We start from the raw sequence: 20,371 nt of genomic DNA, 5'->3' as shown, positions 1-20,371 counted from the left end.
GTGGTCATATTCACCTTGTACAGCCTTCCCATTAGCAACGGGTAATGGGCAATGTATATGCAATTATGTAGTCTGTGTATTCAGCCCGAGTCCCATAATAAACATCAAGATATAATGTCTAACTCAAAATACAAATACACACATTTGAGTTTTAATAATTGAGTTATAATAATTTGTTAAGAAAATAATCCATTCCATAAATTTAATAAGTGAGTTATTCATTATTTTCTTGCAAAATGCCAAGATAATGACTTAAATGACTGTAAATTAACCACGAAAGAGAACAAATATTTTGTTGTTTGTGTATGGCTAGAACGGGATTCGAATTAGTGACCTCATTATAACAAGCCCTTCGCTCTACCAAACGAGCAGTCATGCAGCACATAATTTGTGGCCGCCCATCTCTATACATATAGCCATTTCAGAGACGTATATACGGTTCTGAGGCATTCCCTAGCTGTTTGGGGGCACCAGTCAAAATTAAAGCCAACGTAGTGTGGCGTACACTTTTCAATGTCCGGCCATGAATTCATTGGAAGGTCAAATTCTCCAGGATAGCTTTGTTTGGAAAATTTACCCAAAATTAGCTGGGCTAATGCAAACTTAATGAGAACGATGCATTGGGAATGTATGGACTCGTGACAAACTTAACTGGTTAGTGTTATGAATCTACGGGATCATGAGACACATAGCCTATAATAGGATCGCACTGGGAATGTACTAGAAATTGATAAACCTATTGGGATCGCATTAGGAAAGAACACAATAGGAATGGTTCATGAGGCACTTAATAATGGGATAGTGTTAAGAATCTACGGGATCGTGAGACACCTACTGGGATCGCATTAGGAATATATGGGCTTGTGAGACCCTTATTGGGATAATGTTAAGAATGTACGGGATCATGAGACACATAAATTAGGATCGCACTGGGAATGTACTGCAACATAAGAAACCTATTGAGATCACATTACGAATGAACACAATAGGAATATATTAGCTCATCAGGCACTTAATAATGGGATAGTGCTAAGAATATACGGGATCATGAGCCACATAAACTGGGATCACATTAGGAATGTATGGACTTGTGAGACACTTATTTGAACAAAGTTATGAATATACGGGATCATGATATACTTACTGGTATCGCACTGAGAACGTGTTGGCTCATGAGACTCTTATTGGAAGTGTTATGATCTACGGGATCATGAAATACCTTCTGGAATTGCATTAGGAATGTATGGGTTTGTGAGAAACTTATTGGAATAGTGTTAGGAATCTACAGGATCACGAGACACCTATACTGTTGTAGTTACGAAAGTTCGTAAAAGGAATGTAGTGAAATATGAGACACCTATATGATTGAGATAACATATTACGAAAAATACAGTCAAAGCTAATCTCATTGTTTGATATTTGACGTCGTAGAGATAGGAACACAAGGGCAGTCACTTTTGAAAGTGTGAACAGGAACTTCCTGCTCCTGTCCCTCCTTACTTTGCTAACTAGGATTCAAATAAACATTCTTTCTTGCCTAATTAATGTGGCCTGCACCCCTCCCCCCCTCCTCCTGCACCTATTTGACACTTCAAGCACTACTGCCTACTGGTGGAAAACTACCACACAAACATATAACTCTGAATTCATCAATTCAGTCTCCTTTTCAAGGCATTAAAACTAAAACCCAATAAACAGAAATCAAATTAGTCAGTTAAAAAATGATTTTCCATCACTTTATTTATTGTTTACAGGTATAAATATAGCTGATTTATCATCATGTTTGATTTAACTGTTCTCCAAAGACAGATTAATTTGAATACTCGTGCCTGTACCATATAGGCATATCATGTAACTGTTTGGAACACACATACCACATGAATAAAGCATGTTTGTAAACAGAAATGGCAAACCTGAATATTCGATCTGCTCTCTTTTCTGGGAAGGGACCATATAAGTCTATAAAACCGCTAATAAACCTTCACCTCTGTTATATTTCTATTGGATTATTGGCCCCACTCACCTTAAACAATTTTGTACTGATTTGTTAGACTGGCTCTCAAATATTTAATACATTCAAAATTGATTCAAAACATTACCGCAAACACGAAGGAATTGGCAGGATAATTTATGGAATTTTTTGGTGATTTTGAATTAAGAATCTTACATATCCCTGCAAACCAACTTAATTCTCATGAGACATTTGATTGATTGGTATCGTGAATATATCAAAATGTGAAATAAATGTGGTAGACCGACCCTCAGGGAAGTCATAGCACTTTAGGAACTGCATTTAGCATTCATTGTGAACAAACTCACTTGTGACATAAATAGCCTAGAATGCCTAAGAAAGAGTCATCATGACTATATATGTACTTCTGGGAGTAGCATTAATATTAAAATAAATAGGCTTGAATAACCCCAGGGTAAGTCATTGTACTAACTACACCTTATTATCATAGTAAGGCATAATGGCAAGGACATATCCAAAAGAAAGCCACATCAAAAGAAATGATTTCCTTCACAGATACCATTTTACAAACAAGAACATTTCCAAGGGATATATTATAGCAGGATTTGAATAATTTATTGCTCAGTACTAGGGATGCATGAATATTCATTGGCAAATCACGTCACACAGCCAATCCTCACGTGACAGTATTTCTCAAGAGAACCGTTTTGTACACAGTTTAATATGTCGAGCAATGTCATCATGCCTGATACAGCCCAATGAATGACGTATCTTGTGGACCGGGAAAACCCAGAGAAATGCTGCATCACATGTAGTGTCATACAATACTGCACTTCTTGAGGCAATGCAACTTGCCACATTATAACTTGTCTTGAGAGATGAAAACAACTTGAGGTCTTGGTGTGTCACACCATCAAAGTATTCCTTTCTCGCAAATATCAATAGGAAATATTCTTGTTTATAAAGGATATATGCTAATGACATCATTCTTTTGTTCATGTGGATTTATCCTTATTATTAAGGCTAACTGAGATAATAAGATGTTCATACAGGAAGTGAACAGGCTACACTGACCCCAAGGTCAGTCATTGTCACTAGTATGAATATTCATTGCATATTATACAACACCTAATTGTATTCTGGTCATTTGATTGGTCAATTGCGTGTTGATTGCAAAATCCGCTCTTTTCCACTCTATGAAATAGAACCATGGGTTATACTTTTTTGGTAGCACTTTTTTCACTGGTAAGAGAGCAGAGAAACCTGTCTGTTCAAAACAATCTGTTGCATGAGTGCATTTTAACCCATCTTAATATAATATGTTGTCTAAAACAAATAATGAATGGTTTCCATTCTGGCAATAGTGCAAATATTTCATTCTTTGAAAGATGTTATTTGTTTCATACAACTCAGCTGCGCCTCGTTGAATGGAACATTCCATCTTTCAACTCATGAAATATTTGCACTATTGCACTTATAACCATTCATTATTTGTATACTAAGTCATTCCTGAGATAACCAGGCTAGATGGACCACTAGTACAGAGGTAGTTGTATGAAAAATAATAACTATGACTTGCTATTATTATTTGAATAATAAATGTCTTTAATATTCTCATCATTCAAATCCGTCATTAAACTATTTATTTTCTTAAAGAACCAAATTTTCAACATGAGAGTACACAAACAAATTGATTTTTTTTGTCACTATCTTTGGGGCACTTGACAATATTAAATATATAAATATGATGCCAAGTATGATGGGAATATTTTCTATTTTACCTTACTATTTAAACCTGGGTTATGGTGTATGAAAAATTGAAAATTCCTGCAAGTCTAAAAATACTGGGGTGGTCAAATCATTAAAAGAAATTAAAAAGAAACAAGACAAAAGAATTATTCTATATGTAGTTCAATGCAATTACATTAAAGGAAATTATAATTTCATTGTGACTAATGTTTTTGATGATATAGTTCATCGTGTAAATTTTTCATACCAACAAAATAAATATAAACCTGCAGATTAAATATTAAAATCTCAAATGCTCACGAATTGTATTTGAACTTTTGCACTGAAGTGAAAGTTCATTATTATTTATCAAGGAAAAAAAACAAATTATGCAACCTTAAGGATTATTATGATTTCTTCATGTAAAATTTGAGTTTTTCGTTCTTTTTTTGGCTGAATTATTGTATCACATGTTACAATTTTGTAAATAATTATGGCGAGAAAAAGGATTTTGGTTTCAAAGTCGCAACAGCTCTTAAAAACTAAGGCGGAAGAACTTTTGCATAAATTTGCATTTTGCATCAGAACTTATTTCTTCTTGTCAGCAACTTGTAGCATTAGTTGCTCTATAGCAGTGTATAAAAGTGACCTTCAAAAGAACAGCACACAACTATGAAAAGCACAGTGAAAAAAATTAAAAAATACTTCAACAAGATTTGTAATCAGTTTTTTCTCTCAGTTTAGAAACACTGTTCAATATTCGTCCTCCCCAAATTATGAAAAAAAAAACTCTTGTCAACAAGAATTCCTTTCTAATTTTGAAATAATTTCAGCTTTGGATTCCATGAGTTTCCATCAAATTGTTAGTAAAACCTGTTATACTTTTAGCAACTCAAAGAATATTATTTGTAAAACTTTGGAGCTATTAATGGAAATATATAATTGTGCACATTATATGTTATTATTTACATTTCTTGAATATTACATCAGTCCTGTTTGTTATTATCTAGAGATGATGTTGATGGTTTTCTGCCGGTCCTTTCGTGGGTTCCATCTCGTAGGGTATAGGCCGGCCTGTAGAGGACATCGCCGGACGGAGATAGATAACGTAGGGCAGGATTAGGCGTGGTAGAGGCTACACTTCCCAGGGAGGTATACCTAATTATTCAAGAGAAACCAGGAGGCACAATATTAGACAAAAGGTGCAATTTCCAATCAAATGTTTTCATGGCAATAATTTTTTTTTTTAAAAACAGACAGAAAGCCAGAGAGGATGACTTGCGGGATGAGTATCTTAGCAGTATTGTTGAAAGGGGAGAAAAACTTACAACGAATAGAATCATCTCAAGTATAGTTAAAGTTTGAGACTGCTGCTTTTATGAGTGATAAATCAAGTTGTTAAAGAAATAAGATGAATATTTGACTAAGAAGAGAAGCACTTGTTTTTTATTCCTTGCAGACTTACCCTTTATCATAGAGTCTACAATAAGGTAAGCTGAGTGACCTTAGGAAGGTCCAAACATCATGATAGGACCAATCAAGCATTGGATTCACTCTCATAAACTCTGGCCAACCAGGGTCTGTCGGGCTGAATGGTTGTAATGTTTCTGTAAAAAAAGTGTTACAAGACAACCCATAATTCATTATCATTGTTAACGTAGCTATTCATAATTATCTGTTGAATGGAACAATACACAACTTTGAGCTAATCAGAGAGTGGAGTGTACTTAACTTAAGCCTCTTCATGATGTAATTTGATTGCAAACAGGGCAAACTTTTAATGAATTTGTCTGTTTGGACAAACAGGTCTTAACGTTTTGTTGTTTGAAGAAATGTAGCAAACTATCAAAGAACTACCAATATGTACACTGTAGGAGATATGTGTAGGTTTGGTGAATAGAACACCTATATGTACATTGTAGGAGAGATGTGTAGGTTTGGTGAATAGAACACCTATATGTACATTGTAGGAGAGATGTGTAGGTTTGGTGAATAGCACACCAATACAGTTTGAGAGATGTGTAGGTTTGGTGAAAAGAACACCAATATGTACATTGTAGGAGAGATGTGTAGGTTTGGTGAATAGAACACCAATATGTACACTGTAGGAGAGATGTGTAGGTTTGGTGAATAGAACACCAATATGTACATTGTAGGAGAGATGTGTAGGTTTGGTGAATAGAACACCTATATGTACATTGTAGGAGAGATGTGTAGGTTTGGTGAATAGCACACCAATACGGTATGAGAGATGTGTAGGTTTGGTGAAAAGAACACCAATATGTACATTGTAGGAGAGATGTGTAGGTTTGGTGAATAGAACACCAATATGTACACTGTAGGAGAGATGTGTAGGTTTGGTGAATAGAACATCAATATGTACACTGTAGGAGAGATGTGTAGGTTTGGTGAATAGAACAGCTATATGTACATTATAGGAGAGATGTGAAGGTTTGGTAAATAGCACACCAATATGTACAATATAGGAGAGATGTGTAGGTTTGGTGAATAGAACACCAATATGGACACTGTAGGAGAGATGTATAAGTTTGGTGAATAGAACACCAATATCTACATACACGGTATGAGAGATGTGTAGGTTTAGTGTATAGAACACCAATATGTACACTGTAGGAGAGATGTGAAGGTTTAGTGTATAGAACAGCAATATCTACACAGTAGGAGAGATGTTTAGGTTATGTGAATAAACACCAATTGTACATTGTAGGAGAGAAGTCTAGGTTTGGTGAATAGAACACCAATATTTACACTGTAGGAGAGATGTGAAGGTTTAGTGAATAGAACACCAATATGTACACTGTAGGAGAGATGTGTAGGTTTGGTGAAAAGAACACCAATATGGACACTGTAGGAGAGATGTGTAGGTTTGGTGAATAGAACACCAATATGTACACTGTAGGAGAGATGTGTAGGTTTGGTGAACAAAACACCAGTATGTTCACTGTAGGAGAGATGTGTAGGTTTGGAGAACAGCACACCAGTTTTGGGCAATAACAACTCACTCTCAAGTGGATCCCAGGCCTACCACTACTTCTGTTTTACTTCAGTACCTCCAAAGTGATAGCAGGTGCTTCCACTTGATCATTTAACCTATTTGGTGGTATTCAGTTACATTGCAATATGAATTGGATGTAAACAACTAGCCATCTGCCTGACGACCTCCAAAGTTGATTTTAGTTGTGCGAACAGGAACCAGGTGTCCTTGGACGATTTGGAAACCGTTGAAAATTTTCAATGGCAAACTTTATACCTAGGTTTAATACAAATATATTTTGTAACAGATAGAATGATTATTAATTTTTAAACATTTTTGAATAGCATCATTTAGTGACATTCCTTCCTCATAATTTGTGGAAGCCCTGCTTGTGTACAATAACTAAACAAATTGATATATAATATCTATACAAACTTATATTCCAAATCTTTTCATTGGAATAAAGAAGACATACTGTATATTGCTAAGTGACTCAAAACTCTGAACACCATTTGAAGAAAAAAAAACAACAAACAAACACAGTATTATGTTTGTTTCTCTCATGTATTATGTCAACTATTGACATAGTAAATGGGATCTGAAGATGTCTGTATTCAGTGCTTTCTAAGAGTGTTCACAAAACTTGTTCACATTTTTGTGTGAATAATATATGTGGGTTCTTTCTTTGGAGTAGTTTTAATGACAGTAATATTAACTATGAGAATGAACTAAGTAGGGTAGTCTTCTAGAGGCTGTTTTATTTCTCATACCTGAATAGGGATCACTCTTCCTGGTTCCCATCAGTACTGCCTTTATCTTAGGATGGGTCTTCTTCAGCTCCAGCAAACCCTCTTTGATTCTTCCTTTTACTGTTACTTGTTCTAAATTATACCTGTTAGGGAATACATGATAAATGTAAACAAGAACGAAGCATAACCATCAGGTAATACAACTGTTGTTTGATGTGGTGACAGAGAAGACATGACAGTACATTCATGTCATGACATCAGTCACATTAAAGGAATTGTCTGGTGGAAGATTTTGATACATTGCCTGTGTAGTTCTTATTTTTCTCTTTCTAACCATGCAAAAATTGTCCCCATTCGACGTTTTCTTCTTGTAGAAATCTGGTTTTCAAACTCACCAGTTTCTCACCAAAAGTACCGTTTGTTCGTAGCGCAGGCAAATACAGTAGGCAAAACAGACGACTTGAAGTTAGCACTCCCATTTCCGCAGCAAATACACTCTCACATGTACACACACAGGTGATTGCCTATTATATATTACGTAGATATTGCGAACGTATATCCTACCATGCCCAGTTGGTATACTTTTATAGCGTTGCACATAATACACTCTCACACTCAAACCACAGTTCATAAACTGTTCTTCGAAATCGATAGCTGAATAAAATTCACAGATAAAATTTACAGTAAAAGGTAACTTGAAAAGTATTCGGAACACCGAAAGATGAAACTTGGCGGAATCGATGTCAGAGCAGAATATAGTACCGAGAAGCTTAGGCTTCGCAGAACTGTCCGATAGTAAATGTTACAGTAGCCTACATGCGGTGGAGCTGGATAGCGCGATGTATAAACAACGAAGAGTCTGCTGTTAAAACTTATCTTGTGTTACACAAAGACCACGAAACCACCGATCTACCATATATAAGGCGGCTTAAGGAGTTTTTGAAAACATATCTAATTTATAAGAAATTTCACCGAAAATTCAGGAAGAAATTAATCTGTATACAAACACGGTTTTTGTTGTAATTACTGTAGGTACTGTACGGAGCGTGGGTTATGTCGCAATCTGCATTAGCATAGATTACGTCACATTCTGTACTGTTCAAATCATATTGGAAATGTCCATCCTTAAGGATTAAAAAATAGTTTCTCTGTCAAATGCAACATTAGTGTTCTCATACTTTGACAACATGTTTGGAAAACTATTAATCATTTTAAGGTAACTTCTTTGGGCCACCAGACAATCCTTTTAACCCTGTGATGACATTAGTAACATTACTGCAGAAAGTGCAGATCCCTGTCACAACATGACTATAGAAACTAAGATGACATGAGCCAGCTTTTGTTATTTACGTCTGTTAATACGCAATTATACAGAAGGCAATGCTTGTCAATTATAAAATAAATGTTAATTTGATATTAACTACAGGTCTGTTGGAACCATAAGACTCATTACAGAGATAAGGAACAAACTAACTGTCAAGAATAAAGTTTTCTCACCTTTTAACTGAAGCTTTGAAAAACTTCTCTACATCAGGGAATGTCCCATGTGTTGATTCTATGTAGAGTATTTGAAGTGTGTTCTCTAAATCAGGATACTTCCTGCAATAAATTACAGAAATACGACAGTAAAGAAATATGATAAAATATACAAGAAGCATAACATAAAGAAACTTGTGATCTACATACACATATCTAATGATCTTAATTAAAACACTTGGTAGTGCTTATAGCGTAAATTCCACTCATCAGTGGTTACTTCATCAAGTCTGGAAATCTTGTTAGTTTGTAGGATAAACACACAATGGATGTTAAACATCTGGAGACAGCCTCTTACTTTTAATAGTTAATACCAACAATTTTGCCAACATTTACCTAATTTTCATAGAACATCTACAAAACCAAACATACTTTGTTAACGCCTAGCACATGTTCATAGGACATACATGTACAAAACCAGACCTACTTTGCCAACACCTACCTCACGTTCATAGCACCTGTGCAAACTCAAATATATACTTTGTTAACACCTAACACACCTTCAAAGGGTACCTCAGCTGAAAATGTCTTTGTTTTTCTTTTAATTCGTCTATCTTTTATCAACAGCGGAAAAGAACATTTCTACAAGAAAGTTCGTCCGCAGAGATTCCTTTTAAAATAGACACATCATAACATGTGAACATTAATGGTACTTCCTTGACTTGACCCTAAACTAGAGCTATTAGTTACAAATTTGACCACGACTTATCGAATAGCAAGCATTCTAGTTTTAGTGATAACAGCATCAAAGTACTCCTTATCACACCGTAAGGAGTGAGGGAAATAAAGAAATATCACGTTTTAGCTAAAACATATTTATATCCAACAGAAAGATGAGCTCTTTTGTTTGATTCACAATCATCTAGTTCCATAAAAAACTTGAAAAAAATTTAACTTTAAACAACCCTAATTACTTATAATAACATATTACTCGACTGCATACATAGCTATCAATCTGAAGTGTCTACATGTTGACTGTTAGCGTTCTAACCTTTTAACAGCTGCATAGAATAAATGAAGCAGGGCTGTGCAGTCCTTGCCTCCATTAAACCCAGCACATATATCAGTCAGTGGATACTTCTCCAAAGCTTCTTCTATTATGTTCACAGCGGATTGCACTTTGACTGGAAAGTCTCCCTCCTGCTCAGCCAAGGAATACACTGCCTGAGAAGCCTTAGCAATGGGATCCTTCTCAAATTCTACTATACTGTCTAAAAATAGAGTAATTATGAGAAAACCATGAACAGAAAACTGACAGGGAAATGATACAAGACTTTTGAGAGAGCAAAGAGGTCATTGCCTAGAACAGAATTTATTCCAGTGACCTTAATTTTATCTTAATTTGACCTTAATTTGACACAGTGACCTTAGAATTACAAGCCCAGTTTCCTGTCTTTATTTTTTAAATATGTCATTGGTAAGATCTTATAGTTCACTTCACAGGAGCCTGATTTTAAAAGCACCTGACCATTTGTGGGTGTTTGGTAGGCTAAAAGGTTCAGAAATGATATGAAATTTGGAAAGAGCATATCATCTGCTTATTTCAAAGCACCGTTATGAAGAAGAAGAAGAAACCCCCCTTTTCTCCTTCAAAACTTTCCATTTTATTCATAGAAAGCCCCAAAGAGATACTTTGAAATGAACACCCTTATACTTATTTTAACAGAAAGAGAAATTTGTACACAGGCCAAGCAGGCATATGCAGTGACATGTATATCATGTAATAAGAAGATATAATAAAACATGTGACAGTTTTCCATTCAATGGTATGTATATCCCTTAGAGGTGAATATTAACATTGCAGTCTGCAATGGGCTTCAACTTTATATCACTCTGACCTGGTCTTGTGATATTCACACGAAAATGGAACACCCTCAATTTAACGAATGTATCTTAACAGTTGCGAACCATTTGGTTGCACCCTAAGGAGCGAGTATTAACCACATAGTCCATTACAGAAATACTGTGTCCCATAAAATTTAACGTCATGCATTATTTCTCATGTGCAAACCTTTTTACATTGCCTCATTCCACTGTTCCTGTGATGTTGGCAGACTTAAAGGGAGTGAAGACTCGCGCACAAAGAAACATCTCATGTTGGTAATCTGACCTAGTTTCCAATGAGGTGTAACAGAAGTGTTAGACACCACCATCGATCCCAAAAATACACACACAGCTTGTTACCGTCGGTAATTAGACACTAGTGTACAGTCACTACTTGCAGCTGCGGTCAATACCCACAGCACAGTATACAAACGATACAGCAATGGACATCTCAGGTCCAGCTTAAGATAACAATTAAGGTATCATGTTTAATTACTGTCTCAGCATTTTGTAGCGACAAGAAAAGAACTTCACTTGCAAGCATTGGAAAGTTAACTATTTCAGAGTGCGGCACACGGTTTGGGGCGAGTATTCAATGCCTTTAAGGTAAGAAAATGTCATCTTTGCTGTAGCCATGGCCTTAGTTCCCAAAGACTGTTGCAAATTCCAGGTAAAACACAGCTATACATACATTACACCCTTAAGGAATTCCAATGAAAAATAATATGTGCAGTTTCTATTCGTTTCCTTATAAAACCCTCGAACCAATTCTGTTCAAAACTTGTATGCACGGTCTGTTTGTAGAGAATCCGAGAGTTTGTTGTGGGATAGCAAATACCCGAAATCATTTCCAAAAATATATCGGTCCCTCTCCTCGTAACTGATGTTTCCACATATAACTGACTTCCTATCGATCTACACAACAATGGATAATGTTTACACATTTAAGGCATCATTAAAACCTGACAACTCACAGTACTAAGATAACCTGACCTTTGACATTCTGTACTGTCACCGTTTCAAGATAGTTGACGAGGTCAGCCAATAATAAAAGCCTTTAGCAAAAGAAAAGAATTAGAAAAGAGAAAGCAGCTGAGACCCTTGCTCTAAAGATTTAAACAAAGAAATTCAAACCTAAACAGCTCTTCTTACCTGTTGGTAGTCTCTGCTTTAAATCGAGGACAGCATTCTCAAGGTCATCTTTAGAATTACTCTCTAGAGTTATCTTGACAGAAAAGTAGCTGCAATGGCAAACAATCATAAAAAAAAAAAATAAAAAAAGATGAAAGGATATTAACTAAAGTAAGGAATATTCACCTTTGATATGAAATATACCATTAAAAAACATCAGTCCAAGTTGCATAAATTTGTCAAGTGTTAGGTATTGATAAATGATCCTTTAAATATCAGAGGGCTCTTAATTCAAAGTGGCTGGGTTGCCTAGTTTAGCAGATCACAATGCTGTTCACTTTGTCCTCACCATTTGGTGCCACTTTACAAGAGGCAAAAGGTTTGATTTTCCTTGATGAAAGAAAGAATGAAAGAATAATTTGAGAACAGTTTGAAATAGTAAGAGTTACAAGTGATACCGATTAGACTAACCTGTTAGACCATTCAGGGTAGGATCCAACATTGATAATGCCCTCATACTTTTGAACAAATTCATTCAAGACATCTGCAACCTCCAGCTCTTTAACGCTGAGATAAAGTTCATGAAGATGGAAGGCTACATCCGACCCACCGAACAGCACATTCTGTGAAATAGCAAACCAGAGCGGCATGTAAGAAAACCTATTGCAATTAACTGGCTACTTTCATATTCGGGTAAAAGGGTACGTGTAAGGAGAACTTGCAATCACATCATGCTGCAACACAAGGAATAACCCCCCAAAAATCATGACAAACCAGATACTGTTAGTGATTTGTATGCAAAAGGGTAAAGCACAGTTTTCTGAAATGGCATGAAATGTCAAAACATCAAAATACCCCCTTTTTTTTATAGAAAGTTGATTCAAATTTGCAAAATGACATATTGTAAGGCTATGTTACAAGACATGATTTTGTAGTAATATCAGATATTACCAACTTATTTAAATGGTATAGTCACTGCTTACAAATTGTTAACAACACCACAACAACCGAAAAGACATACAAACATAATGTTATGTGTAAGTCATATTGGAGGTAAAATGATTGGTTCTTGCACTCCCTCCACCTCCCCCGCCCCTGCCCCCTTTCCTAAAAAACTAATTCTATGAGTTCAATGAATTTTCTATTGTTTTCTTTTTTTAAGGTTTGGCTGATTAAGATTTGCTTACAAGGGTAATATATAGATCAGTGAACATCCATTGTTTGTTTTCGGCTTTCACTGATAAAGATTTGCTACTTAGGGTAATAGATTAGTTAGGTGCTCTGTGATGACACTTATCAGATCTTCAAAAGCTTACTTTTTGTAATATTACTTCTGATTTGTCCTTAAAATGTAAAACAATTGGACTGTTTGCTTAGCTTCTGGAATGATTGTACATACTAAAAACAAAACAAAACAACATTTTCAGCACAAAAGCCAGGGAATTGCATGTTGCCAGATAAATTCATTTAAAATTTGTCAAGATTTGAAAGTCCATACGTTTGCAACAAGTCATGGGTAGGCCAGCATGTTACAGTAGCTTCACCCAATATGTGCCTTGCAGGAATATTGTAACAAAGTGTTGCAGGGAAAAATAGCCTGTTTTTTATAGTTTTATGGTTGAGTTTATGGTTGATGCATAGAGACAGATGAGAGACAGGGAACCCCCATAATACAACAATAAGACAACAGAAGGTTTAAAAGAAAGGCACCAAGACATTTGTCGACGGTAACAAATAAATGCAGGTTAAAGGGTGTGAAGACTCGCGCAAAAAGAAATGTCTAATGCCAGTAATTTGACCTCGTTTCGAATACTGTAGGTATAACAGAAGTGTTAAACGCCACCGTCGGATCTGAGAAAATACACACACAGCTTGCTACCATCTGTAATAAGACACTAGTGTACAGTCAGTACATACAGCTGCAGTCAATACCCACAGCACAGTGTACAAACGATACAGCGATGGACATCTCAGGTCCAGCTAAAGATAACAAGTTATCACATTTCATTACTGTCTGCATTTTGTAGGGACACTAACAAAACGTCACTTGCAAGCAACAGAAAGTTAACTTTTTCAGATGGCTGCACGTGGTTTGGGGCGAGTCTTCAATGCCTTTAACTAATTATTTCTTACAGAATTTACCTTCAAAGAGGCAAAAGCTCTCTCCATCAGTTTTGGTATTCCTGGGAAGATGTGGACATTATGGATTGAGACCAGAGGGTAAGGGTACATTTCTCCTGTCTTCTCATTCATAGGATATGTCAGAGTAGCAGACTCTGGAACCTGAGGGTTTACAATGACAAATAAACAAAAACAAACAGAGTTCAGCTCTCAGTACTTAGTTTGAAACAAGTACCACATGGATGAACAACATTGATGAAATTACCCCCTTATGCACAGTATGTGTGCCCAAACAAGTACCACATGGATGAACAACATTGATGAAATTACCCTCTTATGCGCAGTATGTGTGCCCAAACAAGTACCACATGGATGAACGACAGTGATGAAATTACACTTCTATGTGTAGTATGTGTGTGCCTTGTCACCTACTAAGGAATTAACAAAGCAACTAAAGCACTCAGAAACATTATAACTGTGATAAACAAATACAATTTGAGAGAAAACTGTCTGAAGATACCAGGTATGAGCAAAACCGAATATATATACGAGATTAAGTATTTGGAAGATAAAAACCAAACAGAACCTTCGACAAAATTTGCTTCTTAGTTGAAACCTTCTTGCATGGGTCATGATACTATAACCTCATTTGTACACAACCATTAACGAATCTGTAAGCCGCATCTTCGTACTCTTAAGTCATGCATCATCATACATGTTGTATAAAAGGGTAAAAGTAGAGGGGGGGGGAGAGAAGGGGGTGGGGAGAAGGGTAATGTTGAATGGTGTTAGATGTATATGGCAAAGGTGGAGTATGATTTGGAGAATATGAAGGAAAATGAGGTTACCAGGGGTACTGTAAGGTCCCGATGTGGCAAGCAGAAGAGTGCATATAATGGCTAAAGGTATATAAATATATAACTGATATTTGCTCAGTATATGGTACAGTAGCTTACATGTGCCATTTTCATTTGTGGGGAATCCAATGGTTTGTCTTCTCCAAAGTATTGCTTGCAAACTCTGAGAAGTTCTGTATGAGGTTTCACAGACTCACCAAAAGCTCTGGCAGCACCTGACAATCAAAGGGAGAGGGAACTGATAAAATCTAATACTGATATGGCGACAGAAATAGTGATACTTACAGATGAAATCAGAATTAATGTGTCAGCAGGTACTAGACTAGAGAGCTTATGGTTGCAAATAATTAGATTGTGCAACACAAGGAACCCTCAGGGATTAGATCTGTTAAAATTACATTAAATAATAGACAAGAATCCCAACTTATTCAAGTTGGAAAATTTGAAACATTATGACTGAATTTCTAATAAAAGATAAAAAAAAAAAAAGTTTTCACAAACTTTGAAATATTCCTGCTATTTTGGGTGAGTATAAAGCAAAGAATTTTACATGAGTCATATCTTAGACTTTTGTCTACTGATTTGACACTATATAAGTCTCATTTATTATTATTAGAAAAAGCCAGCTTTAGCAATGAGGAAATACTATCCTTAGACTTCTTAAAAAAAAAAAATCAAATCAAATAACAGCATCCATTCACATTCTCTGAATGATGAAGAGTCCTGTCTGCAACTGATCAACAAGCTTTGACAAGCTGCCATGAATACAACACATGCGTGGATCAGCTTCACTTTTATAGTGAATCACGTAACATCAGTCTCGCCAGTCGGCAAACATGTCCAACAATGTGAACAACAATGTCATAGCGTCCACAATATAATTTATAATCCTCACCACACACAGTTACAACCGAGAAATACTGGTTTAAGCACTGTAGTCTGTAATACTCGATATATCAATTAATACTTACTTTTACTGTTGCTACAGTACTTCCTATGTACACCCTAAGTTTTCCAAATGTTGAAGTTTTAAAAATGTGACAATGACCACCCTCCTCATTCCACTCAAGTAAGTCCTCTAATACCTTTCAGTTGATTTCAAGATGTAGGTTTCTATAAGATGCTATGCATATAAATAGCTAGAATAACTAAACGCAATAGTTAATACTCAATATAGAAACTTCTACCAGCATTTGCAATGAGGTCTTTTCAAAACCTCATAATTTTATGGAAACTGATAAAAGTTTAAATGCCATACAGTATGTGAAAAAGTTCTCTGAGTATAAAGTATAAAGTACACACAACGTACACAGTCAGTCAGTTTACATAAGAAATTCCTCAGCTGGAAGATGTCCATATGGGAAGCAATTCTCTTAATATCTGAATATTCATGAAATATTTTAACTATACATGGCTGATGAATCATAAATATACCTTCAAATGTAATGTCATCGTGAGTTGGGCCTATACCCCCGGACGTGATAACATGAGTAAATTCTTTAGAGAACTTGGATATTTCATCCGCAATATTTTGAAGATCATCACTGATTACTGAAATCTAGAAGACGAAGAAAAAAGTGCAAACACGCTTTTGATTTTCAACTTTTTTTTTCTTAAATAAAAAATGTTAATGAAATCTATGAAAACCAAAAAAATCATTTTAATAAATCAACCAAAATAAATTGAAATGTGAAAACATTTGTGCCACTCCTGGTCCAACTGCTGTAAAGAAAGCTGTTGACTTCTCAGACTAACCCATCACGACTAGATTAAAAAACCTCTGTTAATACAAGAATGACCAACACAGACTCAGGGTTCAAAGTTGAGTCAGGAACCTAATGTACCAGAACATGAATGTGCTCATTGTCTTGTAATTGATGACACTAAATCATCAGGAATTTACCTGGTATGGCATGATAGTGTGCTATGCACAATGGTCAAAATACTTCACAAATGGAAATATGTTTAAGGGTATACACATTGAACAACAGTATTTTCTGTGTGTAAAATGTGTAACAAAATGTGAAAAAAACTCAAATAGTAAACAAAATTTGACTAGGTGCAATTTAAAATTAAATGTTTGTTTTACTCTTTACAGAGAAAACTAGCTTCCTGTATTTGCTTTCCAATGGGGAACCAATTGTACAACATAATCTTGTCAATCAACTACAGTATGCTAAAATGATTTTAAAATACAGAATGAATGTTTTCCCCTCCATATACTGTACACTCTTAGATTTCCCACATTATTTGAACATTCATTCTGAAGAAATTCAATCACAATAATCTTTCAATCTTTATTAGATATCTAACTTTCAAATTAAAATGTGGAAACCTTTAAAGTAATCAATCGGGACAGTAAGCAGTAGAAGTAAGTAATCAAGTAAAGTGAACGTACCCTCTCCACTTTCACACCCAGTGAGTACAATTCTTTGGAAATGAAATGAGAATTTGTGTCCAATGTTTGACCCTTCAGGATTTCATCTCCAATGACTGTGTGAGAAAAATAAACCTAGTACCATGAATTAGCAGCTAGACACTCAACATGAAAACTGATTCAGGAAAAGTATAAAAATACAAGATACAACATACATTGGCCAATTTAACACTTTTTAAGAAGTTAAACCAAACATCAATATATCATGAAAGTCTTTACAATGAATTATTAGATATATGATATGATACTGTACTGTATCTTATTCACGACAGACCCAAAAGGCAATCATAATTAAAAAGTAATTTGTCTCTTAGCCAACATATCTCAGATGAGTACATGATTAATATTATACAGTAAGAGCTGCTAAAGTAAGCAAAGAACATAACACTGAATAAACCTTTTAAATATAATGTAAGCTGATCCATAATATCAATCATTAATATACAGTAGATAAATCTGCACAATTTGATAACTAAATTATCAGAAGGATGATAATATAGCTTGTGCTTTCTAATGTGCACAGACTGATATATTCTTCTGGAACAGTACAGTGAAAATGATTTTTGTGGAATCAAGCCTGCTGTAGCCACTCGATAATGCAGTAAGTGCAGCTTGAGTAACATTCCATTTAAAGGGAATGTCACTTTCACTGTAATTTGAAAAGTTCTGCCAAAAAAAATGTCAGAACTGGGTAAAGAGTTTGGGGCTGGGTAATAACAACATGACGGAGGTACAAGTAGAGTACACATAATTATGCAAATACTACAACTGTTTATTTTGTAAGGAAGTTTCTTAAGAGTCAACTTTCTGTTTGATATTGGACAAATGTATGTGCAATGCACTAACTGTATACAAAAAAAAACTTTCCCTATTAATAGCCCTGTTTGAGCCCCACACACATATATACTTCACCTGTCAGTTATGTACTCATTTGCCCAACTACTGTATTACAGAAAGACAATTAAATTTATGACTTTCCCCTCCCTCCCGCCCTATCTCTTCCCCCCCCCTCCAAAAAAAAAAAGGTTTTAGGAAGAAAGCAAAATCTAGATCCTAGTATCAGTTTGTCCCCCACCCCCCCCCCCCCCGAAGAAAGATGTATCGTAACTTCATGTGTCCGTTAAACTTGTCTATTGTGATATATTTTGAAACCGGTGCTGTGCCTGAGTGGATAAAAAGATTCCAAATTTGAGTTAAAATGTTGAATAGGAAGCCACCTGACGTTACAGTAAGTTGTAATCCATAAGCCCTTCCGGGTTTCTCCCACATATGTGGCTGCTGACGCGTTGTAAAAGTAACTGCTGGTTATTATCATTGTTATTTTATATATATATATATATATATATATATTTATATATATATATATATATATATATATATATAGTTGCACTGATAGACACTGTAGTATAGTAAAGGCTTCATAATAAATGCACCCCCGTAATTGACTTCAATTATTACTAGCAACGATACAGCAGGCCACCTAAACTTTTTGCAGTCCAGCAGAATTACATGTTTCACAAGTTTGAATCCATTTCAGCTTTTTGCTGACCAAACTGTGGTATTTTTTAAGCTTTTAACACCCTCCCCCCAGTTTTGCACGCTTTTTGGGCATATGGAAATCTTACACCCTAAAAATAACCAACATTACCTCAATATGATAACACTACTATACTCTCTGAGACCTGACCTGTCTGAGCTTAGAGGCTCAGAGCATAGCAAACAGCATCTAAAATCAATGGATGTAAACTAACGCCTATACTACAGTTAGCTTATTGACGAATGTGTCAATTTAGGGGTATGAAAGAACTTGTCACGGCAGACATTTTGTGGTCAAATTCTGCTCAATTGAACGGTGCATATAAGCACAGAACCTTAAATATTTTGAGATCATTACAATTCTGAGGAACTACACATATGAAAAACACATACAATTGAGTGATTTGGATTTTTCCTTGATAGACATAGTTGAAGTTGATCAAATCCTTAAGTGCGTCAATTATGAACCCACAATGCTACTTACTAGTATATAGTATGCCATTGTAATGGCGGTCCCTCAGCAGGATGCAGGCAACTGGTATGAGAAATGTCACCTCCCCAACCTTGAATACCTGCTGTACCACAGTAGCAAATTATAAAATTTTGCACAGTGCTTGGAAGAATCTGGATCTAAAAGTTTATTGTGCTTTGTATATTTGCATCTTTAAAAGTAGACTGTGTCATTATGTACAGTATATAAGTTAAAACTTACAGTAGATAATGTTATTATTAAGCCAGCTCAGTAATACTAATATTATGGAAGTTGCTCATCTGAAGTTAACTTCTAGGTTCTCTTTAAACTCCAAACAGTTTGATATGAAAGCTTTTAACAAATTGAAAAGCTTGACATATAGACAACAGAAACGTCTTAATATATGAGTAAAATTGCCAGTTCAAATTCCATAGTGCGTTATATTTGAACGCACCATTTAATTACTGTACAATAATTCAAAGTATCGTATACTATAAAGCTATACGGGGCTAGTTCTGCGAAACAGGAATAACATGCGCAAACTAATGATTCCGGCATAGGGCCTACTCCCAAATTATTTAAACCGGATTGTAATGCACCTGATTCACAGAATGTAAATTAGCTTTTCTATCAAAACATGAGCATATTCCTCTTATACCCCAGCCTAAGCTGCACCAGAACACTCACTACCTAGACTATAGCCAATGGCCTGGGCATAACGTTACACTAGGCCTAAGCGGCATATACTGTTACCTCCTACGTTAGGCTAGGCCGAACTGTTAGAAAGGATGGATTCAACAAATGTTTTAAATCATTGAATGGAACTTACTGATAATTCCAGCTGTTGGCTTCATTGTTGTCATTTTGCACCGCTTTGGTTGCAAATGGCAATGTGCGTCGAGCACCCTTAGACGAGTAGCCATAAACTTCGCTGCGGAACGAGAAAGCATGTTTGTAGTAACATTTTGCATTTATAGTACTGTACCTGGCTACGATTTTACGAATATGCCCCA

General features: G+C 35.6%; 1 protein-coding gene across 1 annotated transcript; it reads right to left on the bottom strand.

The window, feature by feature from the left end:
- Positions 1-1,722: 1,722 nt before the first annotated feature.
- Positions 1,723-20,371, bottom strand: LOC139969416 (FAD synthase-like). Its single transcript, XM_071974353.1, has 12 exons — positions 20,188-20,371; positions 17,312-17,406; positions 16,348-16,471; positions 15,013-15,128; positions 14,078-14,218; positions 12,407-12,558; positions 11,957-12,045; positions 9,972-10,191; positions 8,942-9,043; positions 7,466-7,587; positions 5,166-5,307; positions 1,723-4,858 (listed from the first exon to the last, which is right to left on the bottom strand). Exons 1-12 carry the CDS (start codon positions 20,327-20,329, stop codon positions 4,687-4,689), a joined length of 1,617 nt encoding a protein of 538 aa, XP_071830454.1. The 5' UTR covers positions 20,330-20,371; the 3' UTR covers positions 1,723-4,686.

Source organism: Apostichopus japonicus, chromosome 7 (assembly GCF_037975245.1).
Source record: "Apostichopus japonicus isolate 1M-3 chromosome 7, ASM3797524v1, whole genome shotgun sequence".
NCBI lineage: Eukaryota > Metazoa > Echinodermata > Holothuroidea > Aspidochirotida > Stichopodidae > Apostichopus > Apostichopus japonicus.
The sequence above is the reverse complement of the archived record's forward strand: the minus strand, read 5'-3'. Positions and strand labels throughout refer to the sequence as shown.